This window comes from Aulonocara stuartgranti, assembly GCF_965226115.1.
Source record: "Aulonocara stuartgranti genome assembly, chromosome: 2".
Lineage (NCBI taxonomy): Eukaryota > Metazoa > Chordata > Actinopteri > Cichliformes > Cichlidae > Aulonocara > Aulonocara stuartgranti.
This window is the reverse complement of record NC_138940.1, coordinates 26978440-27002567: the sequence shown is the minus strand read 5'-3', so window position 1 is coordinate 27002567 and position 24128 is coordinate 26978440. Positions and strand designations below refer to the sequence as shown.

General features: G+C 39.6%; 2 protein-coding genes across 3 annotated transcripts in view; one reads left to right on the top strand and one right to left on the bottom strand.

Moving 5' to 3' along the window:
* Positions 1-460: 460 nt before the first annotated feature.
* On the top strand, positions 461-21605 carry ergic1 (endoplasmic reticulum-golgi intermediate compartment 1). Its single transcript, XM_082553676.1, has 10 exons — positions 461-623; positions 6981-7042; positions 12475-12547; positions 13000-13094; positions 15937-16061; positions 16638-16742; positions 16845-16905; positions 18148-18248; positions 18977-19099; positions 20533-21605. The coding sequence occupies exons 1-10, from the start codon at positions 604-606 to the stop codon at positions 20638-20640; spliced, it is 873 nt and encodes a 290-aa protein (XP_082409802.1). The 5' UTR covers positions 461-603; the 3' UTR covers positions 20641-21605.
* An 861-nt stretch (positions 21606-22466) lies between these two features.
* The window catches only part of flt4 (fms related receptor tyrosine kinase 4), a 52815-nt gene continuing 51153 nt past the window's right edge, over positions 22467-24128 (bottom strand). For both annotated transcript variants that reach the window (XM_082508097.1, XM_082508098.1), the window contains exons 29-30: positions 23916-24001; positions 22467-23060 (exon numbers count right to left, since the gene is read on the bottom strand). In XM_082508097.1, the coding sequence (XP_082364223.1) occupies positions 22841-23060; positions 23916-24001 (306 nt within the window). In that variant the 3' untranslated portion in view covers positions 22467-22840. The remainder of the gene's footprint in view (positions 23061-23915; positions 24002-24128) is intronic.

Below are 24128 nucleotides of genomic sequence, written 5' to 3'. Positions count from 1 at the left end.
TGTGAATGTCAGCTAAATATTTACTTTTAAAATGTGTAGGTGAATGAGACTTGGAGTAGTACATACTTTTTTTTTAACATTTTTAAAATATTTTTGTTCTCTTGCTGCACATATTAAAAAAGAAAGCGAAAAATAAGAGTAAGAGCATAACACATGGATAATACTGGATTAAATTTGAGTTTTGAGCAGTTTGTATTGCCCATTTTTGTCATAAAATTCATAATTCCTTTTCCTCTTAAAATTCACGTTACTAAATAAATAAAAAAAACACTATAGTTTTCAGTCAATAAAATTATTTTTAAAAATGTGATCGTATTGCACAAGTTCATCTTTTGTTAATCTTAATGTTAATTTTTAATTATTTCTTAATTTAAAAAACGTTTTCCCATTCATGTTTCGGCCCATTATAATACGGCTGCATCACTCGGAGGAAGAAGAATCATAGTGAACAGGAAGTACATCTTAGCCAATCAGCTTCTGCAAAGCGTCCTAAGCTGACGTCAGCCCGGTACCCATGAACAACCGGTAGCGTTGAAGATAGTATGGTCTCCTGTTGTTTGTAGTTTTCTTCTTTTTAACGCCCCTGTCCAACGTGCAAACATCATGACTTTCGATGTTAGGAGGTGAGTACGGGGGGCTTCCGGTTCTTTGTGGCGGGATATGAAGTGGAAAGTGGTGGTGGTGGTCTGCTGTCTGTGAGCTCTAGATGAATTAACAGTTGGCTCAGCATCACATGCTACTAAGGCAGCCAAAGTTATCACAATGATGTGTTGCGTTTGACATGAGCGAGCTCAGTTTTTTTTAAAAAAAAGAAACATTTTTTTTATGCACGGGTTTTTCGTTAAGTCGCCGCAGTGATGCTCGGGTTTTTGTGTGGGTTCGTTTTTTTGCGCATGTGCAAATGTCCTCGACCAGCTTTGCCAGACGTGAGCCCGATTACAATCAGCACGGTTGGTTTGGTTTACAAAAGAAACTGTGTAGCACGTTCAGTACACAAACATCAAAACATTCAGTCATTAGCCACCAATAAACAGTGAAACCGGAACACAGCCATTGCAGAGCCATTCAAGCTATTAATCTGCAACTTAAACTTGTTTGCCACACTTTCTCTACAGGGCTGTTAAACCTATCAATAGAGTACGGCCAGTTAGAATAAAAAACAGGATGTTTGCATTGCCCATTTGCATAATGCTCACTTCATCCTGTTTGCCAGTGCCAAGACAAATTTAGTAAGAACACATTTTGAGCCAGCCTTTAGATTTTGAATGGAAATCTGCCATATCCACAGTCACAACTGTTAAGTTCACAGAGATGAAACTTCACACATTTATACAGAGTCTAAAATGGTATCTGATAAACTCAACTGCAGCGTGTTCTGGAAACTAATTAAACACATACAAAACGTATCTCTTCAGAGGCTCTGAATAAGTAATGTATTACTTTTGCAGTTATCCTGTTGCTCACCAGACCCAACAAAAGTCATTTCCTAACAGTATTTTAACAACGCAGCTGCTATATTGAAGAAAAACATTTAGCAAAGTCATAAACAAAATATCTTCTATGCATTTTATTTTGACAGCAAATTAAGTTGTAAAGTGCTTGTACTTGTTAATAATATTTATGTTTCCTGCCTGTGGATTGCATTGTTACATTTTGGGCTTATTCAAGTGCCTTTTAGTTGTTTGTCTGTTGGTTTCTTACCATCTAAATTTAAAAAAAATTCTCAAAACACTATCTTTGACACACACAATTAATGTAGCACAATATTTGAGTATGGACTGGTTCTAACCGAGCACTCAAAGTGCCTTTTATTGTAAATGGTAAATGGCCTGTATTTGTATATAGCTTTACTTAGTCCCTATGGACCCCAAAGCGCTTTACACTACATTCAGTCATCCACCCATTCACACACTGGTGATGGCAAGCTACATTGTAGCCACAGCTGCCCTGGGGCGCACTGACAGAGGCGAGGCTCCCAGACACTCTGACCACCACCAGTCTCTTGAGCCACGATCGTCCCTTACTACAAGCTTTAGTCACCCATTCACACAGTGCTTTGTTCTATACCATCTGGAGGAGTATGGGGTTCACTCCCTTGCCCAAGGACGTTTTCGCAACTTTACCATGACCTTCCGAATAGCAGATGACCCGCTCTGTCTCTTGTGCAGAGCTTGTGCAGTTAATCTTACCAGGGAGTCACATTTAGGGCCTAATTGTAACATTAATTCTTACTGGTAGCAGTTTATAAAGAGAGAAAGTTCATATTGAGCAGAATTGAGTTTGGCTTACTAGCGCAACAGTTACAGTTTCTCACATGGACCCTAGGAAAAATCAATTGCCCATCCCAGGTCCTGAGCCACAGCTTCCATTAGTAAATGTGATGTCATTTGCTGATAGGTCAATAGGAACCAACAAGGCTCATATGTGACAATGTTTCAGATAATCCTCCAGCTCTAATTAATGTGAAGTAATCACAGTTTTCAGATAGCTGTATAGCTGTGCTGAATGTTAACGCAGAAAAATCGGACAGATTGATGAAAATGATCAACAGCACGGTCAAACTGGAAATCAGTGTCTGTCATCTTTTTCCAAAGATTACAGCTGTGTTGTGCTGACAGAATGATTTTACTACAGAAGAAAAAACACTCTGGATGAACTGTGTGTCACAAGAGGTCAGATTCTCATCGTTGGATGCGTTGCTTGATGCCTCGATCATACAAAACCCGCATTGCAACAGCTAGAAAAGGCTTGAGTAACTGTTTCGAGGTGTTGTCCTTTCAAAAATACTGCAGGGTTAGTCACCAGCGTGAGGGTGTGTAACACTTTTTGGCTACCATAGATTGCACCATCCACAAAAGTAGGATGTATTCCCAGAATGTGCATGTTATTTATTTCAAAGCGCACAACAAATAAGCTAAAGTGCGAAGCTGGTGTTTTTCTGCCTTTATGTTCATAAATCTGATGAGCAAAAATAATAAGGTGCTAATTTAAAATTTAAAACCTAATTGCATGTACACATTTTCATTTCTTTAAAAAAAAAGACACACAGCTTTCCTCAAAGAGTTACTTGTGTATTTGTTAGGGACTATTTTAAGCTCTGGATTAATGTACAGTTGGTGTTCTAGGTTTTTGTTTTTTTTTTTCCCCAGCAGCAGGATGGTGTACACATATACGGTCTTGTGTTCCCCTTCTAATATGTGGTAGTAAATTTCTAGGTTTGGTCTTTTCTAGAAATGCGTATCTTTCTCAGCTGCTGTAGATTGACATTTCAACAGTAATAAAGTTCTTCCACAAATGCCAACTTCCAACAATGAGGATCATCTCATTCAGGATGACCGAACTGAAGGAACGAGTGAATCACCGAAAGGCTTTTATGCCCAAGTTTAATGTCCTTTAGATTATGTCATTTATTGGCACAAGGACATTTTGTGTTAGCCAACCCGATGATCTGCTGTGTTTATTACATGGTCACTTTAGAGGCTTAATATGGATTCTCCCTGTTTTTTCAATAATTGCAGTAATGACTTTATCGTAACAGCAGTTGGGTTACCTACGTAAAGAGAGAAGTATTGCTTATATTCTGTGGTGTAAGATGTGAAAAGAAGAACCTTGATCGTCTGTAATGTGGGTTTACTCGGCTATACATGGAACAAACTACTGACTCACCGTGAGTCATTGCCGAGATTCGGCTTATTTATTTAAGACCCTTGAAAAGTAGGCTTGTGTTTTCGTGTCATGGTGTTAACAGCTAGATGCTGGTACATCATGTCCTCCCTAATCACATAACATCTGAGCAGTGAGATGTGACGGAAGGAGATGTGTTGACTGTAATTCAGGAAATTACGAATGTAAGTGGTACACTGAGATGTGAACCCTTGAACCTCATCATAAATATTCATGAAGTGTTCTGAGTAGAGATAGTTTGATAAAACCACAGTGTCGCACAGGTTAAAAATACATATAGTGAAAGTTTATGTCAGTCTTTTTTTTTTTTTTTTTTACACTTCAGTAGGTGTATAGTCATGTTTTTCTTTAAAGTATATTTTCTTTAATTTAAATAACTCCTGGATCTTTTAAATATTTTTTTAAATTGCTGACTTTAAAAGGTTTAACTTTATAAATTGTACTTTATTATAATAAAGTTACTGACTACATTTTGAAGCTGCGATCAAGGCAATAAGAAACTTTTTAACCAGTTACTTTAAAAGTCGAAAAGCCTGCAGCTCTGCTCTGCTCTGGATTCCACTCTTTATGTTCTCGGATTAGTTCTCCACACTCTGGACTCTCTACTCAGTTCAGCTACGGTTCCCCCGCTGCTCTGCACAGCAGGCGACCCACCTGTTTCCATGTGTCCACAACCTGCTCTGTCACTACTCAATATTCCATCCAGTCAGCCGGCAGTAATTACTTCTGCTAGCCACTACGATGATGATAACAGACGGCTAGTGTAGCTAATTACAAATCATTAAACTGCTTAAGTTAACATGTGTGACAACCAGGTTAACATTTATGCTAACTGTTTAATACTTGTTGAAGCTTTACTAGTGTCTGACATTTCTCCTAAACTGTTGTTTAGTGTAATGAACATATTAATTTTACTAATGAATTCATTAACCTTTGTCACCTCAGAGTGAACACATTGTAGGACTGTTTAAAAATGTTACAATAAGTCTCTTTAAAAAAAAAAAAAGGAAATAGTTTAGCTGTGAGGCAGTAAACACAACTCATTTTGGTTACTGTCAAGTGAAAGTTGTGTGTTGTGGCCTTGTCTATTATTGTCCTTTTGTGGTATAATCTTAAATCAGACCTTTATTTACCTACCCCTGGTTTGAAGTGCGGGACACTGTTTGTGAAACAGCGGTGTTATTCCAGTAGGATGACATGATCACAGTATGTTTTTACTTTAATGTCAAAGCAAAATGACGTATGTGAGCGAGGAAGCGTGTCTGCATGCAGCTCATTGCTTTTAACTAGTGAATAGTGTGGTTACATGGGTCACCTTTTAAAATCAGATGATGTGTAATTCGAAATACTTGAGCCAATATTGTATGTGGAGTCAGTGATAGTGATGTCATATTGTTCTTTTTTCTTTTTTTTTTCCAACACCTTCAACTGTTAAAAACAAAGATGTGTGTGTGTGTGTGTGTGTGTGTGTGTGTGTGTGTGTGTGTGTGTGTATATGTATGTATATATGCATATGTCTGTCTGTCTCTATGTGTGTATCTATGTATATGTATAGATCCACAGATACACATGTAGTTTTTATAAAGGGAATTTATAGCTTTTGTTTAAAAAAAAAAAAAAAAAATCCTGTCCACGTAAGCAATGCTATGGAAACTATCTCAGGCCTTATGAAAATACAAGAACTAATGTCATGCATTGTCAGGAGCACACAAGTAGTGATAAAACACTAGTTGTATGGAAATGCTAGCCAATCAGAAGCCTGACTTTAAAAAAAAAAAAAGATGGTAAAGGCTCACACATTTGACACTGAAAGACAACAAGGAGTATTTTAAAAGCTCAGTTTACATGTGTACAGAAGGCAAAAATGCACAGAAAAAGGTCAATTTTCTAAAATACATGTGCATGTAGCTGAACTGTTTCTCTAATTAAGCTGAAAAAAAAAACCTGTATTTGTATAACCAAGAATAATCCAAATATATTCCAGATGAACTTCCTTTATGTAAAATGATCCTTTCCTGCCATAATGCTGAACTTGACAAACTGCACAACTCGCATATTCATAAAATGAGCTCAGTTGTTTTACGTTCTTATCAGTGGCTGAATACATATCTCGAACATCTCTGTTCCAAATAATACCACTATGACCACAATCTGCCTTCAGCCTTAGTCTACTCATACCATCTACACCGCAGAATGCGTAAGTAATACTTGAATAAACTCCAAAGACGTGGAAAAGACTAGAACTTGACTTACAAGGCCTTCACATGGTGGGGATGTATATCATTTTGCTCCACCTGTCAGGTTGTTTTATGTGAGGAAAGGCAGTGCACATTATCTATCTACATTAGTATGGATGTATACTGTGATGATATACACATAGAGGAATGCTGAATGAGAGTTTTGGGATCTAGGAGTGCTTCACATTAAAACAAAGGCGTTAAAGCAGGAGGTTATGCAACATCGAGAGAAGAAACAGAGGTGGATTACTTGAAGCCCACCCTCATACTTCCTCCCGGCCCTGCATTGCATTAGCTGTGATTATTTTTCTGGACGCTCTAAGTGGAAGAAATGTAGACAGATGTGATTGTTTTGGTAGGAAACTGCTAAGGAGAGTTGAGTGGGGAGATCGGGGTGTGGGAGGAGTTTGCACAGTCAGCCAAAAGATTTTTCACTGCCCAAAAAGGACAAGCGCAAGAAGTCCTGAACCGAAATAGTTTTGGTGTTGAGTAGCAGATTTTTTCTCCTTCCTTTTTCTAGCTCCCAAAATTGGCAAGAACAGTATTTCACAAGCAGAGTCGATTGTGTCAGGTGGAAATGATCTTCCCATCTCTTAAACGCTGATTTACGAGCAGTTTAAGAAAGGTATTTTTAGAAATATCCAAAAATGTTAAACTGAGGATTTTACCGAGAGTAAATCAGCAGTTCTTATATCCACTTACTGCCAAGAAGATGAAACCATATGATTTAAAGTTGTCGGTGAACTTGTGTTTATGTTTCTGTGTGTGTTTTTGTTGGCTTTGTGTATGTGTGGAGTGTTAGACCTTTGTTGGGGTCAGTTCATAATTACAGAGCAGACATTCAAAGGAAGAGGTTGTAACCCTGTAAAAGTGCGTGTGTGTGTGTTTGTATGTGTTGCGGTTGGCCGTCTGGATCTGTTATATATAATGGTGGACGTCCAAAGCTAACATTCCACCGCGCTTCTGTAATATCGCAAGGCATGATGGGTACAGAATGTGCAACGTTTTTCAGCACATAATATTTACATTTGCTATATATTTCTTTTTGTCTCTCCTCAGATTTGATATCTACAGGAAAGTGCCAAAGGATCTCACCCAGCCAACATACACAGGAGCTTTCAGTGAGTAGTCCTTCACTCACAGGCCAAAGTTATGAGCATCTACTTTAAGGTTTTCATTTTTTTGTAATTTTTTTGGGGGGGATTTTGTTCCACATATGTGAAAGGAATTCCTGAATCTTGCTTCTATAAATGGAAGATGCAAAATGTGGCAAAATAAGATGTGAGACGTAATCACTTTTTCCAGTGAAAGTTAACTGAAAAGGTCATCCTTCGTGACTGTACAGCTGCTTGCAGTAGTTTGACATCAGCCAAAACACTCGTTCTGACTGCTCTGGCTGCTGGTAGCAAAATCTGCCTCTGCAGGACTTAGAGTGAGAATTAACACAAACCAAAGTGTAAAGGCGATAAACCATATTTTGAACAAGTAAGATGGCATGTGTTAATGTTTGTGCCATAGGTGCTTAGATTTGTGTGTATGGGCTATCTTTGTGCTGATTAAGGCTACGTCTACACTAATGCGTTTTCGTTTTCTCTCCGTTTTAGCCTCCCATCCACACTGAGACGGTTTTTTGAAAATGAATACATTTGAAGACTGTGCGTTTGCGTCGCAGTGTGGACAGTGAAAACGTAGACTTTCTAAAAATGATGATGCATTTTAGTCATGTGATGCAGTTATGTGACCAACTAAACAAAGATAGCAGAGGGCATTATACAGCGGTTGTTTTGTTTGCTCTCAATTTTCACAGCCCTATTAAAGATTAATATCAGTTTGTACCAAGGTTATTATCGTTAACAAAAACTAACGAAATAACAAAAACTAGAAGTGAAAAAATATTTTCGTTAACGGAAATAAAAATTAAAACAAGACTTTGCAAAAAAAGGAAAACGAACTAAAACTGTAATGAGTGTTCACAAAACTAACTAAAATTAACTGAATTTATAGCAAAAATGTGTTTAGTTTTCATTGATGTGTGTGTGTCATACAATAGTCTAGGGTGAAAATGAAGTGTAGTTTCCAGGTTTTTTTTCTTGCTGTGTCTCATTATGCCAGCAGGTGGCAAGTACGTTAGTCGAGTCGTCTGTGTTGCTGCTCCGTCCCACGCAGAATCGTGTCAGCAAAAGTCGGGAGAAATCGCTACAGTCCAATTTCAGATTACTTTGAATATGATTGTGTTTTAGATAAAAGCAAGTGTCTTGTAATGGAATGAGACAAATTATGTGGTGCATTTCTAAAGGGAAAAAAAAAATCCCACAAACCTTAAAGTGCACTTGAAAAGCTCGCACAAGAAGGCTAACCTAGCTTACCTTGAGAAGGTAAAGGAGCACGCCCAATCCTCATCCCCAGAAACAGAAGCTTGCCCCAGGCAAGGCAGCGTGATGCATCCCAAGTGAACTCCACAAAAAACATTAATGCAGTGCTTCCAACAGCGACCCAATGGCTGCTAGTTGGTCAATTCGCAGGAACATCACAAGCGAGAGGAAGCGTTGGTGAATATGTTTATTGAGCCTGGGATATCCACACAACTGTGTGAGTCAGTTGCCTTCCAAAAGTTTAGCAAATCACTTGAACCAAAATTACGAAGACCCAGTGCTGCAAGAGTTAATAGTCTCATTGGGGCCAAGATAAATCTTTTATAGTTGCCTGGTATCAATGGTTGTTCATCTGCCCTAATTTTATTTATTTTTTAATAACCCATAGGTTCCCTATAGGTGGGAATGCGAGTTGTCTGTCACTGCGTGTTAGCCCTGTGACAGACTGGCGACCTTTCCAGTGTGCAGGGTATGGTAGCTGGAATAGCAACATACCCAAGGATAAGCAGAAGATAAAAATAAAAACTAAACTAGCAAACAAATGGTAAAAACTAATTAAAACTGATATAAAATTGAAAATCTGAAGTCAAAACTAAATAAAAATAAAAACTAATGAAGATTGCAAAACTATTAGCTTTTCTTCAAATTATTTAATTCTCACTCGCTCTTGCTACTTTGTACTTCTGTGTTACTCGCAGCAACAACTTCACCTCATTGTCAGTCCATTTAAAAAATTTTCCTCAACCTTTTGCTGCGACGTTTCAAAGAGCCGGAAAGTAAATAAACGGCTGACAGAAATGAGGCAGGCCGAATCATCTGGCGCTTCACGCATGCGCAGGACTGGAACGTAAGCGTTTTCGGCCGTTTCAAAGTGGACGCACAACTCTGTGAAAATGACTGAAAACGCTAGTGTGGACGCGGAGTGTTTTCAGTAGAAAACGCCATTTTCAAATCTATCCGGGCTAGTGTGGACGTAGTCTAAAGGCCTCAGCTTATTTCCATAGTAGAGTCAATCAGTTCACTTTAGTGTAAATGTCAGTGTTTAATTTCAGTGTAGCTTTTAGTAACTTTAGTATTAATATTTTAGTAGTTCAGAATGGGTGTTGCAAAATGAACACAGCACTTTTTGATTATAGTTGACTCACAATTATAGACATCTCAAATGAAATAAAGGTATGCAACAAAGTAGAACTACAACATACTATTTTTGTTCACTATAATAAAAAGAACTTGCTCAACTTTACATTAAAAAAAAAAAGTAGAAACATACTAATTATTGAATATCAGAGCTGCTAAAAACTATTTTTTTAAGCTAAGCTTTGTAAGCAGGGCTAACCTAGCATCATTTATCCTCTTGGCTTGTTCACCTGTTTAGTGATTCACTTTTTTAGCAATAGTTAATTGAAGTATATTAACAGGAACATTTGCTTGTCATTAATCAACCAGACTGAATCAACCAGAAATAAAAAAAAAAAAAAAACTTTCATCTATAGCTAGCCCATCTTTATGCTAATTACATTCTAGCTCTGGCATACAATACACCAGCTAGTCAAAACACACACACACTTTAATCCAAAGTTTGTTTTTGGAGGCATAATGGACTTTGTATTTTTTTTTTAACATAGAGCACTGTACAAAGCTCTGAATCCACCACACATTGCTTTATATTTTGCATGGAAAGTGGGTGCAGTAATTCTAACGAGACACTCACTGTTGTACCTCTCTCCAAACGGTCGGGTGCGAGAAGTAGACTGAAAATATGTGACAAATGTGCAGCCAATGTCCAGTGAAAAGCATAGAAAGACCTTCAGAAAGCCTGAGGAACTATTGTTCTCTTACAATAAAGTCTGGCTCCTTGGAGTTAAAATACAAAGAAATTAACGGTGACTCGAGACTGTTGCACAGTACTTTATTTTGATTACTCTGTCTTTAAACCGCCTCATTCTTAACTCAAAATGACATTTGAGTCCTAGCAGGGCTTCACAGTCTGTAACCTTCTTCTTCAGCTTGAACATAAAAAGTAAATAGAATCAGATGCCAGTCCCTGCTCTGGGAGGCAGATGTTTAGGAAAACGATGACAAGTAATTGTGATTCAAGTACTTCCCTTTTGTCAGCACAGAGGTATGCTCTTATGTAAAAAGCAAACAGCTTGGAGCAGTACCTGTTTTAGCACATCTGGTATGACAAAAATGCTAATAATCATGCTGTCTCATAGTCACTGGCACCTCAGGAGTCCTCAGTGGAAATCTGACTGCTTTTTCCTGTCAGGTCATGAGTTTTCCTACTTGTCATCAATAAGTCATTGTGTAATCAGGGGCTATATTGATTATTCACTGCTTGATAGAAGACAAGAGCTCTGATGACACATTTTTGGCAGCAGTCGTATTCATTAGTCAGCTGACAAAGACACATAGTAGGAAAACTCATGACACAGTGGATAAACTAAAAGTGTTATTTCAGTATTGGACCCTTTTAAGGCAGAGAAAAATAATTTTCTGTATGGACAGCAGAAAGAAGTTACTAAAGTTATACACTAACGTTTCCACCCAAGAGGAAATGGATATAAGTTTTTCCTACACTCAGTTAACTCCCTTCCTGTCTCCATCCGCTGTCTAGGGATGACGCCACTGGTTAGATTGGGATATTAAAAACCTGTTAATGCTTCATCCACAGCAGGCCGAATAACATTCAGGCCACGGTGGCAAAAAAGAACCAGAGCCTGCCTTTTCACAAAAGGCCAAATATTTGACCCTCATCTGCTTTTGTTGCCCCAGGGCACATTCTGCAGGGCTCAGTTTACCCTAAACAAAAGCTCTGTTTGGCCACTGTGGTTTCTGGAACTACTCATGGTTTGGATTTAATGTAACAGTCTCTTATTTGTCAGATTTTTCTCTCTTAGTATTTGTGTGGGTTTTTTTGCCCGGGCTGATGTGGAAAAAAATAAAATAAAAAATCAAATTTGCCTGTGCTATGTGGGGAAAATGAGCCTTAGAAGGAACAAAGATGTAACAAAAAAGCCACATCTGATTGCATAAATAGGGCTAGTTTCAAATGTCAGTGACTGATTCATGGTGTTATTGTAGCCGATTCCTTTGTGTCACAGTCCAAAGAATGTCCGAGCTGTCCGGATAAGCTGGAGCGTAAATAGAAGACAGTCATGTCATGTCTTTGTAAATCATTTCGGGGTGTCAGTATTTCCATTGTGAGACTATTAAAAATCACTCATCTTTAGTAATCATCGTCCTATATTGCATCCTTTGAAGGCAGGGAAAACTTACTGTACAAGTTTTTTAATGAACCTGAATTCGTAATCTATGTGTCACAGTGACACTCCCTTGTTTGTTGGTTAAATATTACCTTATGTAAAGCTTCCTCTAGCCGCAGGTCCGCCTGTGACGCCCTGCTAAACCACAAGGTCACGTGACTGTGCGAACCTAGGAGACGGTTGCCACGTAAACATGCCTCACCTGCTGAGCGAGAGCTTTCTAACCAAGGCTCTCACCATACCAGATAGACCACAGACACAGATCAGTTCCTTCCACATTTATCTTAGTAAACACATGGCCACTCTTTTATTTGACTCTTCGGCTGATTAGTTTGGCACATGGAGGGAAGCGGACGACCTGGCTGCTTCTCCTTTAGTGTGTTTTTAAGCTTAGGCTTTATGTCGGCACAAAGACACTGAACAGTTAAAGTTAATTTTTCCTACTTTGGTGTCTGCTCAGCCTCTTTTGTGGAAGCCATTTTTGGTCTGGGTGACTGTCAGTGTGTGAGTTTAAGGAAGCCTAAAATGTTGTTTGTAGGGCTTACTAAGGCGTAGCATGAGATCACCTCTCTCAAAGAAGAAATGCTGTAATGGCCGCCTGCTGTGCTGGTATTTAATGTGTAATTACTGTAGGAGGTTCTTTAAAAGAAAGAAAAAACAACATAATGGGAGGGCTAACACTGTCAGTAAAACTGCTATTTAGGGATTTATTTTTTTTAGCTGCTGTGATTTCATTAATACCAATAGCTTACGTCAGCCGTTCCTTAAGACCCAGTCAGTCCAGATCATTTGACTTGCATCATTCTGTGTAAAGCTTGTGTAACTTCTATGTGAAAGAAGTGATATATGAGACATCACCAGTGACCTAGGTTTGAACAGTGTCTTCATTCTGACTCTCTTCCTCTTTGCCCACAGTTTCCATCCTCTGCTGTGTCTTCATACTCTTCCTCTTCCTGTCTGAGCTGACGGGATTCATAGCCACTGAAATGTAGGTACTGCCGCTCGTCTGTAATATCCTCCGGCTGAAACGCACAGTTCCCTGGTTACCACGCAGGCACAAACAGGGACTTAATTATGAATGTCAATGCCCTCATTATGATGTATTCTGCCCAGCCAGTGTTGTAACCAATGAATGGAGTCAAATTTGTGACAGGAAATTGGCTTTGTGCATGCGTCAGCCTCTTGGCAATGTGTAATAAGCAATGACTTGGTAAGGGTGTGACAGAAAGGAAATTACACCGGCAGAGATACACAAATGCTCTCTCCTTGCAATTTGGCAGAAGATGAGTCCCCTACTATTAAAGTGGCGCACAATAGCATGACGTCGAGGGAGAAAAGTGTCTTTTTCTAATGAAAATACCACATTTCTTTAAATTAAAAGTTGATTTTCTGTTCTAACCATTTCTAACCTTTTTTTTTTCTTTTCTCCATCCATTGCAGTGTAAATGAACTGTATGTGGATGATCCCGATAAAGACAGTGGTGGGAAGATAGAAGTGAGTTTAAACATCAGTTTGCCAAACTTACACTGTGATTGTGAGTATATACATATATACAAATATCTATTTCTTTGCATTACATCTTCTGTTTCTGTATTTTTTCTTCCACACTTTGTAAGGCCTCTTTTAACAGTTTGTTTTCCCCTTTATCTGACTCATGCTTACTGTGTGCCCTGTCATTTAACCTGTCATATTAGCAAAGGATAAACTATCCCTTAGATAAAGAAACAGACTCTCAAAACTACAGTGATGTGCAAATGTCTTGAGCAAGCCCTCAGTTCTTTATTAGTTCATATGATTTTTTTTTTTTTAAAACCACTTAGCGCTGACCTATGAATCATTCAAGTATAGAAAAGGCACAATTTAACAATTCAAGGGACAAATCAGCTATTTTGTGTCCAGGCATAACAGAAACTTAAATTTTTAGCTTTAAAAATAGCGGTTAATCAGCATCAAAGACCTGACACAGCATGCGTCTGGACCTTCAGTTGATCCATTTACTCTTCACTGAAACTTCAACGGGCTCGGTGAAAGGGTGTGCTCTCAAGAAGCCATTATTAATGATGATAAAGAGGGAGAAAAGCCTGAGGTATACCAAATTGCACAAGAATTGGACTGAAAATCAATGGCAACGAGTCTTATAGAGTGATGAATCCAAATTTGAATTATTTTGAGGATATTGTGAAAATTGATGGAGTTATAAATGCAGAAAAGTCTCATAAGATTTTGATTTACTATACAGTATCATCTGCAAAGTGTTGTTTGGCAACAGCTTTATATTTCAGCATGTCAGTGATCCCAAACACACTGTCGGTGCAGTAAAGGTGTAGGTGGAAAGAAAAAAACACAATGAAACAGCTTCAGTCAAGGATTGCCCACCACAGAGCCTGGACTTCAGCATTTTTGAAGCAGCGTGGGATCATTTTGACAGAGAACAGAACAAAAGGTAGAAACATCCAAAAAAGAGAACTATTAGACGATCTGTCTAAGAGAGTTCAGGCTGTGTGAATGAATGGGGGCCTTACTAAATATTGACTTCCCACCTCATTAGAACTGTTTTTGCCATATAATACTGTATTTCCATATATGTTTCAGTAACCTGCTGCATCTATTTTCCATTTTCCTAGCAAAATGTAAAGAAATGAGGCATGCTTTAGAACATTTCACAATACTGCATTGGCAGTTTTGGTCTGGCATGCTCATAGATAAGACGAGAGCATCCTCTGTATCTCCTGTTGAATCTCGTGCTGCCACACAGATGTGATCTGTGTTTCACATTAAGTCGCCTCTACTGGCTCGTACCCTGTGCTCAGATGTCTGTGTAACGTGCGATTGAAGGGTACTAGGTCACTTTTGTGCTCCTCGTGCCTTCCCCCAGCCCCTCCTCTAAAACTATGCCAAATGACAAATCGCTTGCACAAATACACCGGCAGGTCTCGGGACAGCGCAGAAAACTCACACATCGATTCAGCTCGGGCGATATCCAAAAATGGAAAAGCTTATAACTTGCTTGTGTGAAAATTAAGTCCAGATTTGTGCGATAGAGGCTTTGGCACGCAGACACACAGCTGCTGGCCATGTGTTCAGACGAGCTCACTCACTCATGGCATGCCTAAACAAAGGCCGTCCCCCTGCCGTTACTAATGAAAGCTCTTGATGATTGTATGTATAGGTCGTTTTGTTTAATTGCAAAATTGAAGCCCTTTCCCTTCCCCCCTCAAGTTTGGGTCCCATTTAAATACCAGCTCAAACACGTCGGTTTGACCACACAGTGCAGCTGCACGTAATGAGCAGAAATGTTCCTCTCCTCACGAGTTAATATTCTACACAAGTCAATTTTCCAAAGAGCTTGTCATCCGCTGCAAATTTACTTCAAGGAAGAGGCTCTTTCATCATGGAAAACCTGACATTTCCATCCCCTGGTTTTAGCGTTTATCTGCTCTGCTGCTCCAGAGTTAAACATCATCTCTCTTCGGTGACCTTTACCGGTTGCCCCGCCTTGATTTGTGACTTCATGGAAAAGCACATCCGCGTGTAAATAACCTTATACTAACCTCCACTTTCTTTCAACCTGCTTCCAGTCCGAAATGTCTTAAAAAGGAGAAACAACCATCTCTCACTGGTGCACACACACACACACACACACACACACGTCACTTATATTTATGCACTGTATTTTGAGATCTGGATAGAGATGGAGAGGGGGGAGAATCCCGTCTTGAATGTCAAAGGTCAGACAGACGGCATGTGGAGGTTTTTAGCACAGATCAAGCAGACATCCCTCTCTCTCTCTCTGTGCACTCGTGGGTGACATAAAATGCAGGCAGGCTCTGAAAATAGGCCACTGCCAATGTGTGCCACCGCCGCCTAAAAGAAAGGGGTGAAGTCTAGATGGAAAAACACCGACACGGGGAGACGGGGGTGATTGGGTATCGTAAATGGTCTGATTGTGTGTTTACTCTGTGGGTCACTTTGTGCAGTGATAATCAGATATTCTCTTTTTCTTTTTGAATAAAAAGTGCTTGTTTGGTTTTTCAAAATAAAATAAATAAAACAGCAACAACAAACAGCTGCTCATATTTAACCAGAAGGTGGTGATGCTCCCAGATTGCTGATTTTTGCTGAAACTCATCAATAAAATAGGCAAATATTTGTTATAGAGTTAAAAAAAATCACTTGAGTTCATCATTGTTTTCCGGATATCTTAGAGATTAAAGTAATCACTAAAACAAGTCTCAGAAAAACTGTCAATGTTTTTTTTTTTTTTGTTTTGTTTGTTTGTTTTTTTTTCTTTTTGTTGATTCCTTTCTGTTGTTTAACGAAACGATTTATTGGCCGATCGTCCTCGCACTCGTCTGAGTTTGTTTCTTTGCTTTCAGTGGTGGGTTTGGACATCCAAGATGAGATGGGACGCCACGAGGTCGGTCACATAGAGAACTCCATGAAGATTCCCCTCAACCAGGGTGATGGTTGTCGCTTTGAGGGAGAGTTCAGCATCAACAAAGTAAGATCTCACCTGAGAGTGCGAGAAGCCTAATCCATACATGCTGTGTGAATCACTTATACTACTGCTTCCCTTCAGGAAATTGCAAAACTCTGCTTTTCTGTGCCCAGTAGTTACACTGTGATGGACTGGGTCGGGCTGATATTTGTATTTTACTGACAAGCAAGCTTGGATTGAATGTCAGTTTGTATATTTGAGTTGGACTCGAGTTAAAAATGGAGATTGCCCCCACCAACCTCTTGGGTCTAAATTGAGTTACGCTAAATTGAGGCTGCTCTTGGATTTAGTTACACCTATCCGTATAATCTAGGCTCCATGAAGCTGTGTTTGTCTCACGTCTGCATCTTGTGCGTCAGTCTTTCCACTGCATTTACAGTGATTAACCCTGCAGTTGAACAATTGACACTCATGCTTGGGGGAGTAGTTGGAAATATGTAAAACACGCGCGGTTGGGAGGCAAGGAACATTTAGTTTCCAACCAAATGCATTCAGGCTCCCTCATTAGCTAACTAAATGTCTTGCAGGTGCTTGTGGTGTTAGGCACAAACCCACCTCAATGTGTTTATTTGTGTTCAGGTACCGGGAAACTTCCACGTGTCGACACATAGTGCCACAGCACAGCCTCAAAGCCCTGACATGACCCACACCATCCACAAGCTTGCCTTTGGAGAAAAGCTCCAGGTGGGACACATTTTTTATTTATTTATTTTTTTTAGATGGAGAAAGTGGAGAAGAATAACTGCCATATTAACACAGATCTTTTCTCTCTTCATTGTCACACAGGTACAGAAAGTCCAAGGAGCCTTTAATGCTTTAGGAGGGGCAGACAAGATGTCATCTAATCGTATGTATCTAGACAGCAAATGTAATAATTATGACCAACTTATGACAGTGCTTACGTACACCATATTGCCAGAAGTATTCCCTTGTCTGCCTTCACACACACATGAAGTTGAGTGTCATCATATTCTTAATCCATCGGGTTTTATATGCTGCCCCACCGTTTACAGCTTTAAATCTTCTGGGAAGTTTCCACGAAGTTTAGAAGTGTGTTTATGGGAGTTTTTGACCAGAAGCACATTTGTGAGGTCAGACACGGATGTTGGACAAGAAGGCCTGGCTCACAGTCTCCGCTCTTAATTCATCCTGTTCTGTTAGATTGAGTTCAGGACTCTGTGCAGGCCAGTCAAGTTCTTCACACATCAAACTTGCTCATCCATTTCTTTATGGACCTTGTTTTGCACACTGATACGCAGTCTTATTGGAACAGGAAGGGGCCCTTAGTTCTTAATAGAACTTAAGGGGCTGAGCCCAACTACTGAAAAACAACCCCGAGCCATAATCCCCTCTTCATTAGACTTTACACTTGGCATGGTGCTGTCAGACAAGTACTGTTCTCCTGGCACAAAAACCCAGACTCGTCCATCAGATTGCCAGAGTCGTCACTCCAGAAAACAAGTCTTCACTGCTCTAGAGTCCAGTGGTGACGTGCTTTACATTACTGCATCCAATGCTTTGCATTGAGCTTGGTGATGTAAGACTTTCATGTGGTTTCTTTGCCATGCAAACCCATTCTATGAAGCTCCCTACACACTGCTGTTGAGCTAATCTGAAGTCCACATGAAGTTTGGGGGTTTGCAGCGATTGACTCTGCTGAAAGTTGGCGACCTTACAAGGTGCTTCATGGTTGATTGCTTGTGACTTCCGCTTTGTTATAATACCACTAACAGCTGACTCTGTACTATTTAGTAGTGAGGGAGTTTCACGATTGGACCTATTGCAAAGGCAACATCCTATCAAGGTACCACACTTGAATTCACTGAGCGACCGATTTTTAAAATATGTTTGTAGAACATTAAAGGTGATTGATTTTATACAACTATGACTGTGGGAGTGATTGGAACACCTGAATTCAATGGTTGGTAGGTGAGTGAATACCTTTGGCAATGTAGCTTAGGATGATGTAATGTCACAAGACACTCACTGGACAGAACTACATGGGAACTTGTTTTACAAAGACAGCATTCATCTTGAATACTGAAGATGCTTTGTTTGTCTTATTTAATTAATGTTATGTCTCTTGCAGCTCTTGCTTCACATGACTACATATTGAAGATTGTACCAACAGTGTATGAAGACCTCTCAGGCAGACAGAGGTTCTCTTATCAGTACACAGTAGCCAATAAGGTACCGCATCCCTGCACTCATTAGCTGATGACCTTTTCTCATCATAGAGGTAGCGCGTCCATGTCGGCATACGGCCGGAGCACGTATAGCTCGTGTTAACATTGCACTCATCTGAAAGTGAAAGCTCAATCCTAGTGACTGGAAAAACTCTCAAGATGTCAACAAACCATAAAGGAAAAAAAGAAAAAACACTTCCTGGAACTGTGTAGGAAGACAGCTGGGAGTGGAGTGTGGAATAATAACACTGCAGGTCAGCTGTGAAGAAGGGACAATAAGGGCCTGAGCAAAATATTTCCAAAACCTAATTTCCAAAGCGTAAATAGTGGTCCAGCTGAGGCCCGCATCCGAGCTTGGACTGCGACATTCTTCTGCGTTGTGTTAAATGTGGTCAACATTATTGTGTCGGGCAGTTACTGCAGCACTGATTTTGGAGAAATGGATTTATATATACCGCCTGATAACGTTGTCAGCTCGTAACAATAATTCAATTTACATTGTAGCCTCCTCGAGATTGCTTCATTGGAATAATATTCAGCTGAGATTCATTTTTATTGAATCATTTATGACTGTGGAGTGACTTATTCCGAAACTGATTCTGTAGTGACTCACAAACACCACTGCCACCGCTGTAGATGAGAATATGTGCCGATTTATTTTATAAACGTAATGGGATTAAGTTCCTCACTTGTAATCTTTTTTTTTTTTTTTTTTTTTCCCCCCACACACAGGAATATGTTGCTTACAGCCACACGGGAAGAATTATCCCAGCGATCTGGTTCAGGTACGATCTCAGTCCGATCACAGTGAAGTACACGGAGCGGAGACAGCCCCTCTACCGCTTCATCACAACAGTGAGTAAACACAAAGCCCGCGGCCCCAAAGCTGTTTACAAAAGCCGCTTTTATTTGAATTGCAGGTCTTTCAAGTTCAAGTCCAAAGATCAACTTTTTACTATCCTGTGCAAAAGTCTTGAACCACACCTTATTTCATTATATTTTGCTTTCAATGAGCCAGATATTCTTGAATTGTTTTTAAAGGGCTTAAGTAATAATTTTCCAGCTTTTCTGAAAGTCTTTCACAGTTTTTCTCTGGACTTTGGCTGCTTTTTCACTCATTTTCAGTCGTGTACGTGACCTTTTCTGTTTGTTTGTTATACCACCTATGAATCATTCAAGGATAGAAAAGGCACCTGACTCAGTGAATGAACTAGTGTTGTATTTACACATAACAGACAACTCGGCAAATAACATATTTTAAATCGTATCTTTAGGCACTTTGTTTTTATCACAAAAACACCTTTATTCCAGTTTCTTTAGTTAAGTCTATGAAAAATGTCAAAGATAACAGTTTTTATGCCGTGTGGCATAAAATAGGATTTGCGCAACAACAAAGTGATTCCCAAAGAGCTGGAGACTTAAAAAAAAATGAGAAAACTGTAGAAATAGATGACAGCAGAAGACGTGTCAGGCATGTTCTGAAGAAATTGACCTGAGAGATGCATCTGGCCCTTCAGTTGATTCATCTGCTGTTCGCTAAAGTTGAATTAAAATTTGATCTCAGTGTAAGGGTAGCGGTCAAGAAGCTGTTCTTAAGGAAGGGAAATGAGGAGACAAATTCGTGCATTTTAGCTAAATATCTCAGCTTTGTGATTGAACATCTTCACTGCCCAGTAACAGATAGAAAATAAGCCGTTCAAATGTTTGCTAACATGGTTAAGAATAATGCTGCTGGGTTGATCTCTGATCAAAGCCTGGCTAGCCGTTCCCTCCTTTTTCTAGTTTTTGTGCTAACCAAAGTCTAACCATCTTCTGAATGAAGCTTTCGTGGTGTTGGTATGAAACTTAATGACCATTTCCTAACTCACTGAACTCCCTTTGTCTTCCTCAACTCCCTTTGTCATCGGTGGAATTTTGGCGTAGCCTGTAGCACCTGATCAGAAAGTTTCCTGTTGACTGATAATGCGGTCAGGCTTGAGTTGGCAGCCTGCCTGATGAGCTACACCATTATTCGTCTTGTGTGTTGTTTAGGTTTATCATGACTTAAGGCATGGGTAGGAGATGACTGTGTTTTTAATGTGATCATGAGTCACGGCTCAAGATTGTGAGTCAGCCTACAGCAGGGCTTTTTGTTGGATTCCTATAAATTCCGTGGCGTTGGCGCAGAGCATTGTTTTGATAAATAGGATTAGGCCCAGCTGATATTGAGACTTAAGAAGAAGACATCAAAGCTCTGAAATATGAAGCCTGACAGGATCGTTTTTTCATTTTCTTTCTTTTTTTTGTAGATTTGTGCCATCGTCGGAGGGACGTTCACAGTCGCGGGGATCATCGACTCCTGTATTTTCACTGCTTCTGAGGCCTGGAAGAAGATACAGATTGGCAAAATGTCATGATGACTGTTTCCAACCCTCTCCTCACATCTTATTTATAAGTGCAAAGTTGCTAGCCTGTTAGCTAAATCCAGTCCGAAACGACCTCCTTCAGGAGATTGTATCACCTTGTCCATATAAGAGTCTCGGGCACTTGATTTAACTACCAGGCTGCAGGGATGCGTCTGTTTTATTAAAGATCCTCTCGGGCTCCTTCTGCTCCAGTGACGTGAGAATGCTGACTATCACATGTCGGCTTCCTCCATCTTCAGTGTCAGGAGGGGAAAGGAGAGGAGATGATATCTTTTGTTACTGAGTGTGCCAGGGATTCATTCTGTATTTTTTTTTTTCTTTAAACGTTGCAGCTGATATATTTAGAATGACACGAAAGAATATATTAAATATATTAAATCAAAGGAACATTTTTTTAATCATGGGTATAGGAAATGATATAATTCAGGGAGTAAATGGCATCAAAACAGGATCATCTCAGCCAGATGTGTTGTAAATTAGGAGACCAATTTAGATTTTTGGTCCTCGTGTGAAGGAAGTATTGTCAGGGTTCATAAAACGTGCAGAGGACGGGATGAAATCTAAAGCGTAGTGTGTACAAATAGCATTTTGTGTCATGTAGCGTGGTCTGTCGTTTTTATCTCCCGTATTCCACCTGTGTGCCTTTTGGCTTACTGTTAAACCGTACAGGATCATCACCAGCTCTCTTTGTGCCACTGAAAGCTTTTCAGTTTCTCCTGCTTGTTTCAGTATCGGTGCAGCATTTATCATTGTTTACTTTACAGTCTCTAGTTTCCACTTTATTTCTACTCAGTCTCAGTGATGGCAAAAATATAGTGAATGTCTGTGTTTGTTTGTTTTTCTATTCTTTTTTGTTTGTTTGTTTATTTACATGGTACATGATTTTTTTCAAAAAATAATTTTGGTGTGGTTTCAATAAAGGTTTGTTTTTAAAAGGGACAAACCTGTTCATCAGGGCCTCTGCTTCCTTTTATTCTGTTGTCATTACAACACTCCCTGTTATGTCAGTGATCATCGCTGAGTTAAAAGCACCTTAAAACCTGTTTTTCTACTCTGAGTACCATCCTTTTCTCTTTAACGCTCAAATTACTGTAATCCCTGCGCTGTCCTCAGAGGTTACGATAAAGGTTACTCTGGTATGATTCGTGTTTCCAAAAAAACCTCAGAAAGTGATCTGTGAACAAGTTTTGGCTTTAAAAATTTTAGGTGTCTTTTTATTTCTTTTAGCTTCTTTAAACTGCAAGAAATGTATTTGTAATAAAAAGTCAAATTATGAAGGCCATATTATGACTTTTTACCTGAACAACATGGTAACGATTATTCTTAGAAGCTGAAAGTGGCACCTTTGTGTCTCTGACTTTGTATACGCTCACTCTCCTAGCTGTAAATGTCACAAAGTGGACTTTGCACCAAGCCGGTTCTCATTTCCCTCAGCTGGCAGCCTGGGACAACACCCTGCAGGCTGTCATTTGTGATGTGAGCTTGTAAGAGGGCGTTAAGCTGTTACAGCTATCATCGTGCAAGCGTCCAGCTCTGATAAAGGTGCTTACCGTGAGTCACTCCTTTTATTCCCCCTCCATCCCTCTGTTTACTTCCATCACTTATTAGCAATGTTGTGAGTCTAAGTGTGTCCACCTCCACTGAATGACACAGATGCCACAAATATCTGTTTACTTCGCTGACTAAATCACAGATCTTGTGGCTCTTTCTCATTGTGGGCCAAAACACAAATTGACACTTTACTCCACTGAAGTACAGCTTTTACGACAGATCCAACTCTAAATTCATATTCATCATTGGGAAAAAACAAGCAGAAGGAGATAAAATTCTTTATTTCCTCTTGTATGAGTCATAATTTGCACAAATAAAGAAAGAATTCTCTGCATATAAAAGATAAAAATATATATATGTGTGTGACTAGAAAATACTTGTGGTTTGTTTTTGTCATAATGCTGCCACGCAGTGGCTGGTTAGAGGAACTTCAGGCACATGTAGCTCAGTCCATTTGTTGAGGCAACAGTCTGAGAGAAGAAGGATTTCGAGATGAGAAAGTAATCATGAGAATCTAAAACCTGATCTTCAATATATAAAAAAAAAGACTAGTTACATGTCAATACTGAGATGTTACTGCAAACCATCCTCAACCTCAGCTGTCTGTGTTAAACCCCTTTTTTATGCATCTTTGGTAAAATTACACATTCGAAGAGGCCGGGGAGGTGGTGTTCGGTGAGGAGTAGAAGTCACAGAAGCCCTCCTCGGACAGGTGTCCGTACTCGTTGTTGTAGAAGGTCTGACCTGACAGCTGGCTGAAGAAGTTGGGCCGGAGCCTGGAGCTGCCTGTGGCATGGCTTTGATCTGGGGAACTGTGGGAGGCTGTCAGAGGCTCCGTGCTGCTGCTACTGTTTATACGACTGAGGAAAGAAGGAAAAAAATTACAGACTCCCAACTCAGGCTAAACAACTTTCTGTGAACTTTGATTGATACAATTCTCTATAACCTAGATAATCATTGTTGAACTCCCCTGTTTATTACCATGAGCTTATTATTGCAAGACAGTCCCGAATACACCAATCCCCAGCATGTACACTTACGAAATATTTGTGCAAAATGATGGAGCCCAGCTGCTTGAAGACATTATTAAGCAAAAGACTTTCAGAGGCACCAAAGATACTGACACACTGATTTAATATACGTACTATATTATATATTATGTAATATATCCTCTAAAGAATGGGATAGTTTATTTATTTTTGACTCCTTTTTGATCAGAGCATCTGCTCACATAGGCTCCTCCTACACTTTACTGTAGGAGTAAGTTCTCCATAAAAACATGCTTTTTTCACTTTTAGTTTATGTTGGCTTTTTACAACATTGCAACTCTCAAAATGTTGCTAATACCCAGGTTTGAATGACTCAGACAGTTGTTTACTCCCACTTACCCATGCATAGATCGAGACTGCACTGATGCTTACTTCCTTTGCAAATCTAGTTTCGTTCCACATAAAGCAGCGGGTGACTATTCTGCAGTTTCCGAGCAAAAGAAAGCAAATGTTTTCTCGTATTGACTCTGAAACATGTGGAGCATAAAGGCATTCATTTCTAAAGTTTTTCTTTAACTCGACAGTCATTGTGCTGTTTCATGGTGAGAAATTAGTGTGTAGCGGTCCAAATGTCAGATGGTGTGACTAAACAGCTGGCTGCGTACGTCTAGTGCTTCGATTCCAGTTTTCACAGATATTCAGATTTTTGCTTTCATATCATTTAACCTTTTCAAGACAACACCCCCGTGGTTGTGCTCAATTCTCTCAAATTCTTCGGAGGCCAGAACCATCCCGCTGTCCGTCTGGTTGTCCTAGAGGAAAAAAGACACAGGTTGACGCAGGTGCTACATCTGTCTCGACCAAGAACGACCATTTTTAGTAATAAACATAGGTGATAATGTCTAAGTCTGAAAAAGCTTTCAGAAAATGTCACCAGTC

What these genes read in the sequence shown, in the direction of transcription:
- ergic1 (XM_082553676.1), top strand. Translation starts at nt 604, where the DNA reads ATGACTTTCGATGTTAGGAG. An exon ending in GGATTCATAGCCACTGAAAT is followed by an intron (nt 12,548 to 12,999) that starts GTAGGTACTGCC and finishes CATCCATTGCAG; the next exon opens with TGTAAATGAACTGTATGTGG. An exon ending in TCTACCGCTTCATCACAACA is followed by an intron (nt 19,100 to 20,532) that starts GTGAGTAAACAC and finishes TTTTTTTTGTAG; the next exon opens with ATTTGTGCCATCGTCGGAGG.